The following is a 20,802-nucleotide window of genomic DNA, read 5'->3' as shown; positions in this document are numbered from 1 at the left end:
CACAGAAAAAAAGCAAATTACTGCGGATGCTGGAATCTGAAACCAAAAGAGAAAATGCTGGAAAATCTCAGCAGGTCTGGCAGCATCTGTAAGGAGAGAAAAGAACTGACGTTTCGAGTCTAACTGACCCTTTGTCAAAGCTCATCTTGATAAAGGGTCAGTTAGACTTGAAACGTCAGCTCTTTTCTCTCCTTACAGATGCTGTCAGACCTGCTGAGATTTTCCAGCATTTTCTCTTTTGCTCTCACAGAAAGTTTTGAAAGAGTAAAGAAAAATCGCACCAATAAATCATCTTGGCCTAGGTTTTCTCCAGACAGAGCAGCAAGAACACAAGAAGTTTTTGTTCATCAGGTGTGTACAGTCTGGCACTGTTCACTGCTGTAATTGCTATGATGATGCTTTCAAATCTTCCCACTCTTTAAACTAAATAGTATGTAGTCTGACAAAATAAAAGTAGTTGCCTTTTTCTGCAGCTATGGAATGCTGAACAAGTCACTCAATAATGACTCAAAGCAAGAGCTTACATGAAACTTAATCTGACCTTAGTTAGCATCTTTAAAGGAATATAAATCCTTAAATTAACACTATGCCAAGAGGACTATTCTCTACTTACTATAGATTTTGAATCAACACTTATGTGACTTTTTGGTAACATTTTCAAATAGCAGAAAATATGAAGCTTAATCTTCCATTTCACTGAAATGGTGGCTTTGGTTCCACTGATATTAGAACTTGCAGCTATTTCACTGGGCGAAGCTCATAAGATCAGTTGATGTTGGCCTCACTGTGTAGATACAAGATGTTTCTAAATCAGAACTGCTGCAGAAACTCAGCAGGTCTGACAGCAGCTGTGGAGAAAAACAGAGTTTATGTTTCAAGTCTCCATCCAAAGAAGAGTCACATCAGACTTGAAACATTAACTCTGTTTCAGTCTCTACAGATGCTGTCAACACTGCCAGGTTTCCCCAGCACATTCTGATTTTATCTCAGATCTCCAGTATCTGCAATACTTTGCTTTTATTGGAGTTCCCAAGTTGGGCCTGTCAACAGGGGACCACCGACAGTGCAGGGAGGGGAATATTGCACAGCTTCAGCTTTTAAAGGCTGTTTTTAATTGCAGAGTACAAATGGTTTCAATTTCAACAGCCTTCTTACTTTCTTAAAAAGTCCACTATCTGAACACCATATTTTGTTGTCATTAGGGGGAGTTTGCAAGCAGTCTGTAGAATGTGACTGCAACTGTGATGAATTTATCCTGGATACTCAAAGCAGCCAAATCACTACCACTGGGCAGAAGGAGTATAAGTTGACTAGTGACACACTGAAGACACAAACTAAGGCGGAAGACGAGGGATTGTGGAAGAGCTCTAGAACAATTACAACATTTAAAAAGGCATCTGGATGGGTATGGAAAGGGTTCAGAGGGATATGCACCAAATGCTGGTAATTGGACTAGATTTATTTAGGATATCTGGTCGGCATGGATGAGTTGGACTGAAGAGTCTGTTTCTGTGCTGCACACCTCTATGACTCTATAATTCTAGGTTTGCACTGCTATCTGTTTTCTCCTTCAGATGGTTGAAACACAGAGCTTTTTCCTTGATTGAAGGAGCACCTATACATTAACAGGATGGAAACCTTGGGGCACAAATGGTCTGACTTCAGCAGTCCCTTGCATGCAAGAATTGATGGATAGAACTGTGGCATTTTCACAGACAGTACACTTTTGTGCCATTCTACATTCCTGGCAGTCCCTACCTTGCTTATATTCTCAGATGGGTTGCCTGTCAGGTGAGCACTGAATGATCCCTATTGTGGTCTGCACTCAAGAATGACATTAATTGAAAATTAGCTGTTTCCTGGAGTAGCTTCACTGCAGCAGAAGCAGCCTCAGACTTAACTGAAAAGTTCCATGAATGCAAAGAACAACTGGCAGGCTTGACGTATAAGTTAAAAATGTGATTTGCACCCAATCCTAATTAGCAATGATGCTAATTTTAACAGTGTTTATTGTTGTGTATAAATTTAAGTGTACAGAACTCCCATTGTGTGACCACTGATTGAAGTGTACAGCAATTTTATGACGTGTCTTCTTGATCTAACTGCTGCTTTGTTAAAAATATCTTGATAATAATTTCAAGGCAAAAATCCCATTTTTTAATAATAAATAAAGTTGAGAGTTTTATTGTCAAACTATGATAAACTGCTACATAACTACTTAAATGCACATGAGAACGTGTTATTACATACCCATATCAATGAGCATCATTTATGGGAAGTTCTAATATGTTTCAGTGAAAACACCTTAAATATTAAAAAATTGCAGCACTTTTGAACCTGATTTATACATTACAAAATATGCTTCATATGTGGACAACCAAAACTGTTCTTCATTATTAGTCTTCTCAATACGTATAAAAGGAAAGATAAAACACAGGAACACAAGTATAAGCAATTCAGCCCATTGAGTCTGCTCTGCCATTCAATGACATCATCACTGATCTGATAATCCACAACTCCACTTTTCTGCCTTTCCCCTTTAAACCTCGATTTTCCTACTGACTAAAGTTTTGTTTCTCGCAGCCTTGAATATTCTTAATGATCAGCCTCAAAGTTCCTCGGCAGTAAATCACTCTCTGGATTCACTACCCTGAAAAAAGAAAATCCTCATCATCTCTGTCTTTAATGAATGGCCCCTTTCTTGAAGATTATACTGTCTTGTCCTAGAGTCTCCCACAAGACAAGACAACCTCTACACATCTACCCTGTCAAACCCCTTAAGACACCAATGAGTACAGTTCCAAACTACTCAATCTTTCCTCATAAGAAAATCCCTCCATTCCTGAGATCAACCAATTAACTTTCTTTGTACTCCAATAATCATATACTTTCTCTTAGATAATGGGACCACAACTGTTCTCAGCCTTCTATGTGTCATCCAATTAGTATAATTTAAAATGTATAATTTTATGAAGACCTCTTTACTTTTACACTCAATTCCCTTTGAAATAAGGACCAATAGGCTTTTTGCCTCCCCCATTACCCGCAGAACTAGAACGTTAGCTTTTCATTATTTATGCATGAAGGTTCCTCAAATTTCTGAGTTGCTTTCTGCAGTCTTTCACTTTTTAAACAATATTCAGCTTCTCTTTTCTTCCTGTTAAAAGTACACAGCCTCACATTTTTCCATTGTGGGGCTAGCACTGATCCCTGTAGAACTCTAATAGTTACAGGTTGCTATCCTGCATATACTCTGTTCTCTCACCTCTCTGTCTTCTATTGTATAGTAACCACATCAACATGGGTTCTTTTCTTATTAGGTATCTTAAAATGTGGTACCTTATCAAAATGCCTTTTGGAAATCCAAATATATTATATTCACTGGATCCCATTCTCGATCCTGAATAAAGCTGCCTAGATTTCTAGACTATCAGGTCACTTGAACTGAAAAAAAATCAAGACATGAAAATGGTGCCACAACTCAAATGGCTTACTTAAACTGTGGTAATTGCTAAAATCCTTTTGCAAAACAAAACAACAGCCTAGTTTATGTGTAGCCAATTCTGAGGAAGATGAGGGAAAATCCACCGATATCTATTTTGATTACTTCAAAGTCACTTGGTAAAACATGTCATATAACTCATTATAAATAGACACAAAACATTCAAGTTATTAATAATATTGTCAAATTGGATAGCATCTGGCATTAAAAAAGCTATATTTATATTGCACCTTTCACATTCACAGGGCATCCCAAAGAGTTTTACAACCACTCAAGTATTCTTTGAAGTGTGGTTACTGGTGTAACACAATCTCCCACAAACAGAAATATTGCCAACATTTTCAAAGTATACCTGAGGTCAGATCAATTTATTGCAGATTCCTCCACGGTAAGGCTTCTTACCAAAATAAAGAGAAAGACACTTGAAAATGGAGCTGCTAGAATGGAATTCAAACATCAGCTGTTTGCTGGAAGATTGAACTTTGTTTAATTCACCCCTTCATGCCAGAGGCAGAGGAGTTTCCATAGATCTCAGAACAATTAAATAGTCATTGTTGTCTTTTGCAACTGCAGAATTGCATCAGTAATTTGCATTGTTGCAGTCAGAGTCTGCAGTGCTCAGTCTGGTGTTATTAAAGGAACAGACCCCTTGCTTGTTTCGCTACCTAACTCTGCAAAGGACGCTTTTCCAGTCATTTTTGATTCCTATTAATTACATTTTGTTTATCATTTAACTCTGTGGTGAGGAATCTGGTCTTGTTTTTCCCTTCTATGTACAAAACAAAGTTTATCTTCTTCCTTTGTACTGACAGCTCATCAAGTACAATTTCCTCAATATTAATGTTGCAATGCTGAAGCACTCATCAGCAGAGGGAGCTGTGTGTAGGTGTCCTGATAAATCAATTTGCTTGCGAATTGGTGCAAGTTCTGACCATTTATTGAGCAGTAAAAATGCAGGCTCTTGGCCATTTCAGTGCATATTCTGGAAATATTGCAGTGTTCATTAAAATAGGTGGGTTTAACAAAGTGAGGCAATAGGTCTTGTTTCCACAACTGTTTTGCATTGCAGCCACTCAGCTCACCTGTTACCTTCATACAGACTGCCTTCTGCTGGTAGAGCCATGATCAGTCACAGGGCAACTATGGCACCATGACAGGACAACATTTCACCAAAAGGCAGTGAAATTTTCCCAGAAAGACCAGTGAATCCACCTGGAAATGAACAGAAAACCATGGATGTATCAGGCAGCAATCCAGACAGCAGTTTCAGCCTGTCATCTGGAGGAAGATAGTTTTGGCACTCATCACCAATGTCTTCTGCCCTCCTGTCTGATTTTCTTCACCTCCATGTGCTCCTAGTCCTGGGGCATGTCCGCAGGCGGTATCACAGTTGCCCAGACTGTTTTGTGTATGTGTGGGATAGCAAAGAATTGTTGAAATGCAATAGGACTGTTGCACCTTTGGGGATGAAGGACAAATCTCAATGAACAAAGGTATGAAAAATAAATGGCTGAGAAAAGACAGCTGAAAGTGCAGTGAGTCTGCTCAGCTCTTCAAATCTTCACACATTTTAATCAGAGGGCGAAGAAGGCAGCTGTTCTTTTTTATATGAGTGTAACTTCCCCAAACGTATTGATGTTGTGATAGCAGGAAACTCCCAGCCATCATACCATCTTGTCCTGGTGCAAATGAGCCCTGTGAGGTTTGGGCAGGTCGCAAAGATTTCCAAAGGATTGTAGCAACTTATCTTTACCATATTAAAGAAGCTTTGTAAATAACTAAACCTGAGTTTCCTTGATGTTTTCTAGCACAATAACAATGAAATAATCATGTAAGCGTTAAAGATAGCAAGAAATTTCAAAGCATGCTGTTTTTCAACCGTTTCTCCATTTTCCTTGATGGTAGCAATTAGTTCCAATTTCATATAAAAAAAACACTTGAGGCTATTACGGCTTTATAAAATATTGTCTAATCAATCTGTTCAGAGAGATGTTATCACATACATCTAGAGTAGGTAGGACTTGAACTCAAATCTCCTGGCTCAGAGGTCGCTATTACTGTACCAAAACAGCTCCCATACTTTTATGGCATATCTCTGTGACAGGAGGGACCTGAATCTGATCTTTTGGCTTTGGAACGGCAGCATTTCCACTGCAAGAGTTCTTCCACACATGACTCTCTCTCTGTATGACCTGAGACATCAATATGGGCTCTGATTATTAGTCCAGTGAAATGACTACCATACCACTGTGTCCCAACTCCAACTTTATATACTCATGTTAGGTGTACGATAGCAAATTGTCAGACCTTCCTAAACTGTCTACCTATGTGTTATCGCTAGGTTTACAAAAGTGTACATCATCCCATCGTCACTAGCTGTTCCCATATTTCCCATATGCCCACACACTGTTCTTTATTTTCCTCACTCTCTCTCAGGGTCTCTCTCTCTCTCTCTCTTTCCTTTCATATAGTCCCTCATGTTAACACTTTCAATTTCTGCCCTCAGTTCCAGTTATACTCTTTGGGTCCTAATTTCCATAACTGCAGAAATGGTCTTGATTCTTACAAAGTATTGCATTACATGGAAAGGGAAATTATGAATAATTCTTGTGCTCTTTTAAATTAAATATCATTCGCTGTAAGATTAACCCATTGATAAAACACTTAAAATTCAACTTGTGCTGCTTCAAATCAACAACTAATGAAACCCGATAGTTTCATGACTCATAGCAGATTTGTGTAGATGCAAAATACACAGTGAATCTATGAGCAAGCATCAGGATAAACTATTATAACTATTGGCAATGATTTTGATTTTTTAAAATGCCAAGTGATGAGCCCTGAAGACGTGTGAAGACTTAAATCTGTTTCATTCAAGTCATTGCAATCCACCTTTACTTCATTTAAATTGATGTTTTAATCAATGTGTGCTCCTTGTTGAACCTGATTGAATTATGATTGGAAAATTAGGAGCAGCCAGGGAACTGGAGATGATTTGCATTCTTGCCAATGGTAATCAACAGTAACTATGAAGTAACATTATCCCACACAGGATGAGCCAAACACCAATTACTTGATATAAGCAGGTATTCAAGTAAATGTACTTCACTTTCCAAGTAGATGCAGAAACAAAGAAGTAGGACAAGGCTAACAGGAAGGACACAGTAAGACAGTCTCTATCTTCAATAGTATTGCTGTAGTAGTGATTTGTTTATGAATTCTAGATTCATTTTCTTTGTTAAAAGGGACAAGTGAGAAGAAATTGAAATCATATGTTTACCATACATGACCTATATGTTGAAGGCTCACCTTCCCTATGAGTCAGAGTTCTACAACTGATATGTCAAAAGGGCAGTGATGTTTCTAGGGTTTATTCTGGCTACATGTTGCATAATTATTTATGGTAGCCATGTTAATTTCACAGGGACTTGTCACAGCTAGTGGTCATTCACCATTTTTAAACATCACTTTTTTTTCCCCTTTAAACGTGGCTAAAAGCTTTGAGTGAAAAGCTGCTCTGATACTTGTGCACGTGATTAATTAGTAATCAAATACATTTTTAATAACACCAGTTGGGAAAGTTAGGTTTTAAATCATGACAAACGTTATGAATTTCCGCTTCTTTTCCATCTCTCTGTAACATTCTCCAGTCCAATAGCCCTCCAAGATCTTGGACTCGAATTCTGACCTTGTCACACCTTCACCATGTTCAGCTGTTTCAGTCTTAAGCTCTGGAATTCCTTCCATAATTTTTTGAGCTCTCTATCTTGAATTCCTCTCAAAATATCTTCCTTAAAATGTCTCTCTTTAACCAGTTTCTGATCACCTGTCCTAAAATCTCTGACATGCCTTAGTTTTAAAAATGCTCCCATGGGAGCTAATTCACTTTTGATTGGAATGTAAGTTCTTTCAAGTTAACATAAATTTCTAAGTTAAAAATCACACAGCACCAGGTTATAGACCAACAGGTTTATTTGGAACCACCTGATGAAGGAGTAGCGCCCCGAAAGCTAGTGCTTCCAAATAAACCTGTTGGTCTATAACCTGGTGTTGTGTGATTTTTTAACTTTGTCCACCCCAGTCCAAACCCGAACCACCAAGTCATAAATTTCTAAGGTTTCCTTAGTTAAAAAGTATCTAAAATGCACTGTATAGCAGGAACTCATATAGTTCAGTACAGAAAGCTGGGAGGTCAGCGCACACTGTCCTTACAGTTGATGTACAAGTAAAAGTGACTCAGAACAACAGCTGCAAAGCATTTGTTCTTAAGGAGGGAGCAGATTTAACTTTGACTGCTGTATAATCAGGGTCACACAGCCTAAGGTGGTACAGTGCTACATTTTTAAAGTAGAATCATAGCAAAAACCTCATAATGGATATGGCATCTGGTGATACTGTTATTGAATTACAACTGTTCATTCGATGTGTCCTGTTCAATTTTAGAAAACAGCTCTAAAATATCTTGCTTGCCTTTGCCAAAGATGGGCTTTGTAAAACTAACACTTCAGTCTTTCTATGAACAAGACACTCCAATTAATGTTATATAGGTAGCAAACCCAAGAATCTCTTGAACAGTTTGTTGGACTATGCTGTGCAAAGGGCATGGGATTGCTGCATTTTGTGCAACAACAATGGAAAAAGGACAACTATTGCTCAAACAGCAAATGCAAGCAACTTTGCCCAGCCACCAATTATCTAACCATTCTGAGACACAGAACATTCTTCAGAGAACATAGAAAAGTATAGCACAGACAGGCCCTTTGGCCCACGATGTTGTGCCGAGGTTTAATTCTAATGTAAGGTATAGTAACTTAACCTACGCACCCCTCAACTCCCTGCTATCCCTGTGCATGTCCAGCAGTCACTTAAATGTCCCCAATTACTCTGCTTCCACCACCACAGCTGGCAACGCATTCAATGCATTCACAACTCTCTGCATAAAGAACCTACCTCTGATGTCTCCTTTATACCTTCTTACTAATATCTTCAAACTATGACTCCTCGTACCAGTCAATCCTGCCCAAGGGAAAAGTCTCTGGCTATTGACTCTATCTATTCCTCTCATTATCTTGTACACCTCGATCAGGTCTCCTCTCTTCCTCCTTCTCTCCAGAGAGAAAAGTCCGAGCTTATTCAATCTTTCTTCATAAGGCAAGCCCTCCAGTCCAGGCAGCATCCTGGTAAACCTTCTTTGCACCCTCTCCAAAGCCTCTGTATCTTTCCTATAGTAGGGTGACCAGAACTGGACACAATATTCGAAGTGTGGTCTCAACAGGGTCTTGTAGAGCTGCAAATCCTCGTGGCTCTTAAACTTGATCCACCTGTTAATGAAAGCCAAAACAGCATATGCTTTCTTAACAACCCTATCCACTTGGGTGGCAACTTTGAGGGATCTATGTACTTGCATACCTAGATCTTTCTGTTCCTCCACACTGCCAAGAATCCTGTCTTTAATCCTATATTCAGCATTCGAGTTCGACCTTCTTCAAAGAAAAAGCAGAATGAGAAATATGCATGATGAGCAAACAGGTAGAGAACTGCCAAAACTGTGCATTGGCTACAGTGTACAAGTTAGAAATACAAATGCTTGGATATTACTGAAGGTTTTTAAAATAATCATGTGTTTGTATTGTGAAGAAGCCAGGTTAGACCAGTGAATGGTGTACTAATCATACATGAAAAGAGTCAGAGGAATATTCATACAATGATGCTTGTGAGATAATCCAGCAAGGTGGCTCAAATGTTAGCATTGCTACCTAATAGCACCTGAGACCCCAATTCGATTCCAGCCTTGGGTGAATGTCTGTGTGGAATTTGCAAATTCTCTCCATGTCTCCCCATTTTTCTGGGTGCTCCAGTTTCTTGCCATTTTTCAATGATGTGCAGGTTAGTGGATTGGCCATAGTCAGTGCAGGGTTAAGGTTGTGGGTTGCATCTAGGTGGGATGCTCTTCGGAAGGTTGGTGAAGATTCAATGGGCTGAATGGCCTCTTTCCGCACTGTGGGATTCTACGATTGAAGACAACCAGCAGCAAGACAATAAAATTGTCAAACAAATGCACAGAGAAGAACATAAAGCTCCCCAAATGGGTAATTGATCATCAGAACAGTACTAGTTTAAAGCACTGAAGGCATTATATTAAAATTTGCTATACTGGTGTTGCAAACTCTGTTTCATGCGCTTCTATAATTATCAAACCATCATCATTGCCTATGTGTATATCTTTTTTGGATACGTTTTTATCTTTGGAGAAAGGGTATATTGTGCTACATCTAATAGTCATGTGGCATTGTGCCTTTAAAAGACATGCTCATGGTATTTTCACTGTTTCATGGAAGTAACTCACATATGCCATCTTACCATGGATCACTTGAAACATAACAATACTGTCTGCTACTGATCAAAACTTAAAAACTTAATATTAGCACATTTATGTGATTAAGGAGTATAATATTCACATAATAGTTGGTTGTAATAATTCTGTTGGATTCTTCAACATTACAAGATCCTATTTAGATTATTATGATATGAGATAATATAAGCATTGTTGCATCAGATAAAATACTCACATGGAAGTAGCCTAAGACCAGCAGGTTCTTTCAGCAAGTACATATAGTTCATGACTATTCAAAGGAAGTTATGAGTGGACAGGAAGGTATGAAGGGACGTGGAGAGTATATGGGGGAGAGGGAAGAGGATTTGTTTAACAGTCTGACATTACAACTGGGCCGAGGGGCTTGTAAATGGGATTCTCCTGCTAGCTTTGCCAACCATCTGCCTCCACTGCCACCTCATATTTACCTCTGGAGGTGACAGACTCAACTCTATCTTGCTGCTGCCTCCCTATAGGGGGGCTAACCCCTACAGGGTGGCAAGGGCTCATATAAGGTAGGCAGGTCTGCCAAGTCAGGAAGTTTTCCCTACTCTGTGCAAAAAACATGGCCTTTAATGTTTTACTGTTACTGCATGCTTGCAGCTCAATTCTATTTTGAATGTAATTCACAGCATTGTATTTTATTGTTTCGTTCCCATGCCAATTTAAAAGAATGTTTTGAAAATCTACTCATGAAGGCATCCTCTCCCTTCCTTTCTATCTCTCTTTATATTTTTACAATTTTGTTTAGTGTGGATGCAATCAGTCGACATGCAAAAATACAAGTCTGTAGCTGATTACTCAATTAAAACAAAATGAAGAGCTCATCTGTCTGCCTGTGTTTTTAAAAAAAAACCTGGTCAGTCAATCTGTTAAAAACAAGGAATAAAACCCTTGGCAGCCAGTTGTAATTAGCTGCATAAATTGTCAATCCATCTGACATTTATTTAGCATTGAAAGTCATTTCTCTCTCTGCCTTTGACTCCCCATTTGCACATCATGAAGTGACAATTTACAGACTTTAGACTCTACATAATAGCTTGAATTTCACATTTTGTGTATCTCTGGAAATTTACCTCCTCAAACTGAAAATCTAAGTTACTGAACATCAAAGTTGCTCGTATCAATAGACTACAGTATTTTGGTCCTTGCCAGCAAGTTGACTATATGCTGTTATGTTATTAAGAACAAGTCTATGCATAGAACAACAGCAGCTCAGTCTTTATACAGTACCTTTAAAATTAAAAAAATTACCAAGGTGCTTCACAGGCACGTTATAAAACAAAATATGATGTGTGCCACATCAAAATACCTTGGGTCAAATGACCAAAAGCTTGGCCGAAGAAGGAGGGTTTATGGAGTCGCTTTTGGAAGTTGAGAGCCTGGGGCCTGGACAACAAAGTCTCAGCCAGCAATAGTGGGACAATTATAATGCACATAAACTCTGACTTAGGAGTAATTAAGCCATAGAGAGATTTGAAAATAAGGATAAGAAATTTTGAAATCAAAACTTTACTTGATGGGAACTAATGTAAGTCAGTGGCATAGGAGCGATAAGTGTACAAAACTTCTTAAAAGTAAGGACAAGTGCAGCAGAGTTTTGGATGGTCTCAAATTTACTCAGGATAGAATGTGTGAAACCAAGATGAAATGGAATCGTCAAGTCTACAGTTAATGAAGGGAAGAATGATGGTTTCAGCAGCTGAGACAAAAACAGAGGGTGATAATGTCACTGAGGTGATTTAGGTGGTAAACATGATAGCGCACATACGTGGTTACAAGCTCATCTCAAGGTCAACTATGACATCAAGGTGGTAACCAGTCATCAATTAGTTGATGCTCAGACTGTTATCAGGGGCAGGGATGAGTCAATAGCTAGGAATGAAGTTAGGAACAAGCACTGAAGACAATGGCTTCCCATTATTTAACTAGAGGAAATTTCTACTCACCCAGTTATGGTTAGCAGATATACACTCTTGACAACTTAGCAACAGTGGAGGAATCAAGCAAGATGCAGCTAGAGCTGGTTGTCATCAACACACATTGATAACTAATGCTGTTCTCCAGCATGGTGTTTCTGAGGATTGGCATGTAGATGAGAAATAGAAAGTGGCCAACGATAAATTCCTCAGGGCTTCCTCATTGTCTTTGCTCCTGCCACTAACTGCGGGCATATTGGAGCGCTGTGTTAGGCAAAATAGAGAAGGCCTTGGGGACGGAGGTGAAGATGGACCCAGTGTCTCTTCTTCTTGGCTTTGTTAATTCATTTTCATTAGATTGTTGAGGTAATGTTTATAGTGGTTGTCTCTCTCTCTCTCTCTCTCTTTCTCTCTCACAGACCATGTAAGAAAGAAATTGTAAAAGTGCATGGACAAGATTTGAAAAGATATTTCAGTGTTCTGATCACTGACACTAATCAAAGAACCAATCAAACATCACCTAACTCACTGAATATGTGAGACCTTGCTCTGCACAAAGTGGCTGCAATCTTCACCACATTACACTAGTAACGACTTAACTGACCAAAAAACTCACTGAGATGTCCTCAATATATTGCAGTCTATTTTTATAAATGAGTCAAGGTGCAATTTAAAAAAATATATATGTATTTTTATTTAGAAAAAGGAATGTTTTTCTTTTGAATATTACAACAAATACAAAACCAAACAATTCAAACTAATATTAAAAAAACAGCTAATTACATAGATAAATATCAACTAATAACTAAGCTAAAAAGAAAAGTCTTAACAATAATAATAATAATGAAAATAATCATAACACAGCTCAGCAAATCAATAGTCCTCGATTATCAAGCGCATAAGTTTATACATACTTATTTGTTCGTAGTTCCTCCCTTCAGGATACCAGATTGATTACATAGAATTGCCATGGCTATATAAAGGCCATGGCGAACAAATCTGTACTCGGGTAGTCCAAAAAGGACCGCCGTGCCTTATAGAAATTCTCAGATTTATGATGCACTACACTTATAAGAAAGCCTAAGGGGATGTGTTCCATGACTAGCTTATGCCTGCCCGCCAGCCCTGGAGGATTTTCCGACATCCACTCTAATAGAATGTTCTTTTTGGCATAAAAAGTGAAGATACTGAAAAGGCTTTTTTTGAATGCATCTAATGAAAGTGAATTAACAAAGCCAAGAAGAGGACGGAGGTCCATCTCCACCTCCGTCCCCAAGGCCTTCTCTATTTTGCCTAGCACAGTGCTCCAGTATGCCCACAGTCTGTGGCAGGACCAAAGACAATGAGTAAGCATGCCCATGCTCACTTTACATTTAGGACACATTCATTGGAGATGTTCCCGCTTTAAGTTTAGCAAAGTTTGGGGCCAGATGGACCCCATGGAGAATCTTCAATTGCAAGGCATGGGTCCTGTTGCAAATCCAGATCCTTCATGCATTTTCCCCAATAGCCTCTCATATTTCAGAAGAGATCTCAACGTCCAACTCCCTCTCCCATACCTTACAGAGCCGTTCGGTCTCATCCAAGGGACCCTCTTCCAATAGATGATGTGTTGCTAACAGATAATGTATCCTCAGTACTCAACACCCTCTTCTCTATGTCAGATCTATAAGGACTAGTTAGAAGTGTGGTATCTTTTTGTATGAAGTTTCCAATTTGAAAGAAATGGAAGAGGTCCCTTCTGGGCAATTCAAATTTCCGAGCCAACTGGTCAAAGGACATCAATATGTCCTCTTCGAATAAATCACCCAGGCAAGACACCCCCCTAGCTGCCCATAGTTTAAACTCAGAGTCCATCATCCCTGGGTAAAAGCCCAGCATACTAACTATGGGTGTCAAAAATGATGTTTTAGCAATATTGCCCTCACCCTGACACATTGCCCTCCATGCTTTGACAGTATTGATGACTATTGTGCAATGGCAATATTCCTTAACAAGATACATGATGATTTATGATGTCACTTGGCTATTCTATTGGCTTGAAGTTTTTTCTAATGATTACTTTTATGCTTAGAACATTGGTCCGAAAGACTAAAATATAGTTGATTGAAGATCCACCATGTATGAGAAATGCTGCAGCAAGTTAGTTGATAGGCATTAGTGGCCAACAGCTTCCTGTGAATGAACACAAACACTAGAGACTGTAGTTGCCATCACAAACTAAAGGTTTGCGCACCAAAGATAAAAAAAGTTTCCTATTTTAAAAATAACTTCACTCAAGGGTATAATAAAATAAGTTTTGCTTCAGTTTGCTTCCAACTATAATTGCTTACAAATTATATGTGCAACAATGCCCTCAGCTTTAAAACACACTGTTGGTGACTTCTCTCATTGCTGTCACTGAAATTTGCAGTCTTAAATATTTTCTAAGCAACCTGCTCAGAGATGTTATTACACGCCTTGGCTCTTGAACCCAGACCCCCCGACCATAAGTAGGGAGATTACTACTTCACCCCAAAGGCCCTAAATCTGTAGTCATAAACGTTGTCTTTTAATTGGATAATTTGAATAGAAAATACCAGATTGGGCAAGCAAGACTAAATGAGTTTTCATTTGCTGTTGAGAATTTAGGAAATCAGTTATGATCAATCAATTATTACCTAGTTTAGCAATTCTTGTGGAGAACAAGTTGACTTTCCTTAGTTACTGAGAAGGATTAAAGTTCAGTTACTTATCCAGAGTATGACTCAACTATTTGATTGGGAAGCTGTCAAATTTCACTGGATCCCAATCTTGCTCATGCTAAAGTCAATGCATAAAACTCCTTGCATCCACTCCTCTCTCTTGTCTATTTATAGTTCTCTAATACGTGTGTGTGCATAGAATATATATATTTATACAAATAATGGATGAAAAATATTTCCCTACAGAGTTTTAAAGGAAAAATGTTTGAAGTTCTTGCTATTCTCCATCTTATTCCCAGGATATAAAATTTCAATACATTGCATCCTCAGTATAACTTGCTACACCATCTTCTTTAATAAAAGATGTATGATTTGTCACTTTCACCAAGGGTGCTGTCAAATTGCCACTTTAATATTGTTTCAAAGTGACAATCTCTGCTCCCAGCATGACCCCTAAGGTACAGCAGTGCATAAACTTCACATCGCTTTGGTTTGAATTGGTTGTATGATGTGTATAGGATTCTGAGGAATTCAGAGTATTTTATGTACCAAAGGCAAGCATTAGTTAAAGCTTGAAGATAATGTTGCTCAGCAGGTCCTCAAATTATTAGAAATCCAAAGAGACAAACACACATCTGCAAAAATCTTCTCTGTGTGCGATTACAAGCCCACAACCTAGCTTGTATGCTACCTGCTGAAAATTGTACTTTGTACATACGAGCGAGAACAGGAATAGGCTATTCAGCCCCTTGACCCTCATGCGTCAAGGGGCATGCCTCATGCCTATACCCTACAGCCACATTCGCATATTAAAAATTATGCCCATTTCCTGTATCATTGCCAAAAGGAGACATGAAGTTGAAGCTTTTCTTATGCTGTATAAATAGTGTTCCTTTTCCATTTGGTGTCTTGCATTTTAGTCCTGAAGAGTTCGAGGTCAAAAGCTTCAACTTCATGTCTCTTTTTATCAATACTTAAGTTCTGTTTTACCAAGCAATTACTTCCTGTAATACATTTACTTCAGGTAAAACTTTCCTTGCTCACGTTGTTGCTAATCTGCATACTGTTAGACTTCTGAATCACAGGGAGCAACGTCAGGGGAAATCTGCCAATAAATTAGAAGCAGTATGAATCATGCTCTTTCCAATAGCAATATACAGAACTTCTTTTTTGTAAAAATGGATGTTTTGCAAAATTCCAAGAAAACAGTAAGTAGATTGTTCTGTTATGTCTAAGAGAGAGTTAATCACTCCAGACGAATTAAGTTCAATCTTTAGTTCACTGCTGAAAAAAATGCTAAATTGTCAGTGCCACTGTCTTTTGGACAAGTTAAGATGAAGCCCATCTGCTTTTTCCAATGCCTCAAATGAACATGAAAAGGTCTTATGGCTTAATACAGAGTAAAAATCATTCCAAAGTCCTAACATTTCTCACTCAGTCACACAACCAAAAATAAATGAATTGCTCATTCATCTCACTTGTTGCTTGTATTGTGATTTTAAAAGCAGCAAATGAATAAGTCACTTTTTGAGATGCAGTGCAAAATTCTGTGGAATATATGGGGGCTGTGCTGAGAAAAGAAATTTTGGGAGTCTCAAGATGTTGTTTAAATGAATGTAATTTTTATATAATAAAAAGACTGTAGGAGTGCTGCAGTTAAGAGTGAGTCATGCCTGACCTGAGTACTAAATAGGCCGGATACAGAATAGAGATGGTTGGAAATCTTTTTTTACTTTTTTTTTGGCACAAATAGCATTTAGTGCATGCTGAAACCTATCCTGAATCTCCAAACCAACTCACTGGAAATTTATATTTGTCAATCTCTGTTCACCTCAATAACAAACATTTTCATGGTAGACAGTCTATCAACCTTACTATGCCCAGACTTCATTGGCAAAGGTTTGACAAGTCCAAGATCTTTTCCAAAAATATGTAGAGTTGTTTCTGAAATTTATTCAGATAAACTGCATTGTTTACAGATAATCTTCCCACTCTTTGCGCACATACTATAGTTAGAGCACCAGCTTCCAATTTTGCTTGAATCAAGTGGGAAGAAATAGCGGTCCCTAATGACCAAATCAAGTTCCAAAGCCCAAATTGAGAAAGGTGTTATAGACAATTGTGTAGTGTACATATTGGCCAACCAATAAAGGAAATGGATGTGAGTGTCAACTTGCTGAATAACTCCACCATGAGAACCTGGAATATTCCTCTTCGTGCCTGGAAACCTACCTCATGTCAACATCCTCAGAGATTTCCCCTTTACAATTCCCTGAACAGTATGGTCTCCTTAAAATGACATTAACTTGCAGCATGGTGACTGGAACTGGAGGATCTTTGATGGGGAAAGTTGCAGGTGTCCAGGTGGTTTTGTAAAACCTGGAGCTGGGCGGGAGGTGAGTAGAGCCCACCTGCATTGAGGGGTAGGGTGAGAGTGTGATTGACGATTGGCAGTTGCAGAAGTAGAAGTGCCGAGATGGGGTGGGAGGGTGTAGCAGGGTTTTGATAACTTTATTGATTTGATAGGCAGTACTCCCAGGCAGGTTTTATGTCAGCTAGCTGTAGCTCGAAATAAATCTGTGCACATATGAAGGTAAGCCCAAGGCATTCAGTCAACATTTTCGCATTGACAGGTCCTGGCAGCACCAGCAGTGTCGGTCCCCTACAGCCCACTGTGAAAAGCCCCAACCTCTGTATTCCAAGTGTAAGTCGGCTTCCTGGAAGTTGCCAGGAGAGACAGCATTGACCTTAATAACATTGTGTGGTGAGACCCATCTGGATATAGCTACAACAGAAGTTCTCATAGTTCCATGTATGGCCAGGCATTGTGGTTAGGAATTAGGATGACCAATGAATTCCATTAGTAACACCCTAGGCTTCATTCAGTGATGCATCAATTCCAATGCACTATCCTACAGCTTTATTTTCCCCCTGGGAAGTTTTAACATAGTTTTTACCCAGATGAGCCAAACATTAATGATTCAGATATTACACCTACACCCTGCAATAAAAATCTTGGCAACATACAAGTTGGAGATAAACTTGATTTTAATTGCAATTGGAAATGCAAGCCTTGAAGCTGTCTGCAGTATACAATTCAATTCTGGCACTATCTCATTGGTAGATGAAGATGTGTGAAGGCCACTCTTCTTAGGCAGAACTCAGCCCGAGTCCATATACTTGTGGATAATATTGAGAGAAGCTGACCCTGTGCAGAAGGCTCTTTCATACATTCATTCATAGAGCCACTTGCACCTCAAAAGAGTAAAGGGTGTGTAATCACAAAATGCTGGAACCATTTGAACACTTCTGGATGTAATAATCTGATTTCAAACTGTTTCACCTTTTAAAAAGAATGTATATGCTGAAAGTGGAGTTTGTGGCTAGTCTCTAAGGACCAAGTGAGCACACTATGTAACTGAAACATTAGCACCATGAAAATTTGCATGATCTCATTTGCATGTGATTGTACTTGTAAATTAAACTGTTCCACAATGTTGAAGACCCACAGGAAATTATACCACCTGCAAGTGGTGCATGGGGCCATTGAAATTAATCCCAACCTAATTCTTTGGCATAATTGAGCTCAAACCTACAGCAGGGATGTTGCAGATGGATAAGAAATTTCTCTCTACTCCAAAAGGAGATGCTGGTGATAGCCACAGAACTGACTGCTCAGAGCCCTTGATATCACTGCAGGATTTGGCAAGTGTCTCAATACAAATTCAAAAAATGGTCTTAAACTGTATTTCTCAGTTGAGCTATGAAATGAACCACGTGTGGGATACTTCCAACTGTGTTGTATAATTATTTTGTGCCTCAAACTGCTTTAAGTACATTGTGCAGAGAGCATTTGAATTTGCTACATGGAGACAGGTTAACTCAATGCCTGTCTGATCAGTTATATTTGGGAAACTGCAACATGAACTAAATAATTTCCAATTTCAAAAATTTCAGGATTATCCTTAAAATTTATATATTTTTTCACTTCAGCCAAATATGTAAGAAAATTGGTGAATTAAATACGAGTTCTTTTAAAATTTAAATGGCACATTTTTTCTAACAATTAACACTGACTGCATTGATTTGGGACCTGATTTTAATCCATTCCAAATCCATGCACTCAATCCTAAAATCAGGTCCAAAGAGGCTGATTGCAAGAATGATAGTTTCTATTTGCTAGTAAAATATCAGGCTTTCCTTTGACCTGTTGATTGGAAAATGTGAGTTACTTAGCTCAGGGTAGATTTAAAAGCAAATCTCAAGGAATGCTGGTTTTACCGAATGTACCATCCTGGACACGTCAACTTGCAACGGACTAGTGAGGCACTCAGTTGGCACAAGCAGTGAGTGAAGTAGAGAGGCACAGTGGCACTTCATGGGATGATTTTACAGAATGATTGACAGCTGCAAATCAAGATTAGATTCCCTACTGTGCGGAAACAGGCCATTTGGCCCAACAAGTCCACATCGACCCTCTGTAGAGTGACCCACCCAGACCTATTTCCCTCTGTATGATGCACCTAACACTATGGGCAATTTAGCCTGGCCAATTCACCTAATCTGCACATCTTTGGACTGTGGGAGGAAAACAGAGCACCCAGAGGAAACTCACACAGACACGGGAAGAACATGCAAACTCCACACAGACATTTGACCAAAGCTAGAATTGAACCCAGGTCCTTAGTCCTGTGAGACTATGGTGCTGAGCCAACATGCCACCCCAATCAAAATTGAGTAATGAAAAGACTGACCCAGAGAAATACAGATAATGTTGGTTCCAAATACTGAGTCCCATTAGTCTTTGGTCTCCAAGCGTTAACTCTGTTCTCTCTTCACAGACCAGCTGAGATTTCTCCAGCACTTGCTGTTTTTATTGCAGATCTCCGACAGCAGCAGGATTTTGCTTTTCCTCTTACCCCCGGCACCAGACGAGCAGTCCAGTAGCTCAGTTATTTGTGAGATGAGCTAGCAACAGGGCTTCTGTAACACAAACTGGGGCAAAGGAACATTGAGACAGGCAGCTGATGCTTTCCGTCCATAAGTCTCGACCTGTCGATGAGCTGTAGTATGTATGTGTGTCAGATGTCAGCAATGAGCAACCTCAATTTCCCCAGGATAGCGACAGGAGGATTTCATCAATGGATTTTTTTTGTTTAAAAAAAGTGAACAACTATTTCCATGATTTGCATTTATAATCCCTCACAACCTTCAGACGAAACACGTAGTTGCAGTAATAACAATCCTAGCAGAGAGAGAGAGAGAGAGTTTACCCATGACTTACCTATTCGCCGCTTTCGCTTTGTAATTGCAATATTTCACAGCATCGTCCTTTTCTACGAGGGGCTCCCCAGTTCCCCGGGCGACCTTCTGTTCCCGGTACAAAGGGTGCGAGAAGAGTTGGCGGAGTTTGGAGAGAGTTGTGTTGAGGGGCGGGGAGCCCCGCAGAACAGCGCTGCTGTTGAAAGACTCCTCACACGGGCAGCGCAGGTTCCGAATCGACCGCTGCTGCAACTTCGGTAAGATGTTGAAGAGCAGGTCGATCGTAAAAGCGGTCGAGAAGAGCAGGACGATTAAGAATCTGCTTCTCACACCCCACATGGCTTGGATCAGTCAATCAGTCAGCCAGTCAGTCAGGAGCTCAGTCTTTCTCCTACAACAGTGAGAGAGAGAGAGAGAGAGTCTGTCACAATACAACCCACGCTTATCGGAGAGTCTTAAAGTGACACTGCTCCCAGGCTTGGAAGGAAATGCAGCAAACAAAAATAAAAGGAAACATACTTACCTCGGACTGTTTCCTTATAGCTCAACTACTCCATCTTTACATTTTTTTTAATGTCAGCTACTTTATAGTCTTTCCGAGGAATATTGATTGTTTCCTGGAATTTTGCAAAAATATACTTTATTCACAAAAGCAACCATTGCCTACACTCACAGGTACTAAAGCAGTTCTGTACGGTATCAAGGAAAACTTCCGTTAGAATTTGACATTCCCTGCAGTTGCAAAAACCAAAGGCATTTATTGCTCATGCAGGAGAGTATTTACAGATATTGAGGCACTAAGAGGGCCTGATAACTGAATAGACCCTCGGTAAACTTCAGCAGCAAGACCTCAGACTGTGGTCTTTCCCCACTGCAGCTTGGCAGCAGCTGCCCCAAGCTTTAGTGCATCCCTCAGTACTTTGTCCTGGACCTTGGATTGTGCCAGTCTGCAACACTCGGTCAAGGTCACCTCTTCACACTGGAAGACCAACAAGTTTCCACCAAAGAACATCTTTCACTAAGACCTGCAGGTGCAGTTGATGTTTGTCTCAGTGTACATGC

General features: G+C 39.4%; 1 protein-coding gene across 3 annotated transcripts in view; it reads right to left on the bottom strand.

Annotated features, from left to right (window-relative positions):
• The window catches only part of LOC122562171 (pseudokinase FAM20A-like), a 51,383-nt gene extending 30,976 nt beyond the window's left edge, over window positions 1-20,407 (bottom strand). For 2 of the 3 annotated variants that reach the window (XR_006315258.2, XM_043714787.2), the window contains exons 1-2: window positions 20,264-20,407; window positions 19,763-20,131 (exon numbers count right to left, since the gene is read on the bottom strand). Coding sequence is in view for 2 of the 3 variants with exons in the window: in XM_043714787.2 (XP_043570722.1) it covers window positions 19,763-20,079 (317 nt within the window). In the remaining variant the exon portion in view is untranslated. Of the gene's footprint in view, window positions 1-4,584; window positions 4,694-19,762; window positions 20,132-20,263 lie in introns of those variants that run through there. The other variant, XM_043714788.2, reaches the window with a different exon arrangement.
• Window positions 20,408-20,802: the final 395 nt, after the last annotated feature.

The sequence above is a fragment of the Chiloscyllium plagiosum genome, unplaced genomic scaffold (assembly GCF_037043375.1).
Source record: "Chiloscyllium plagiosum isolate Xiang-an unplaced genomic scaffold, Cpla_swu_hap1 HiC_scaffold_25, whole genome shotgun sequence".
Taxonomy (NCBI): Eukaryota; Metazoa; Chordata; class Chondrichthyes; order Orectolobiformes; family Hemiscylliidae; genus Chiloscyllium; species Chiloscyllium plagiosum.
This window is presented reverse-complemented; position numbering and strand designations above follow the sequence as displayed.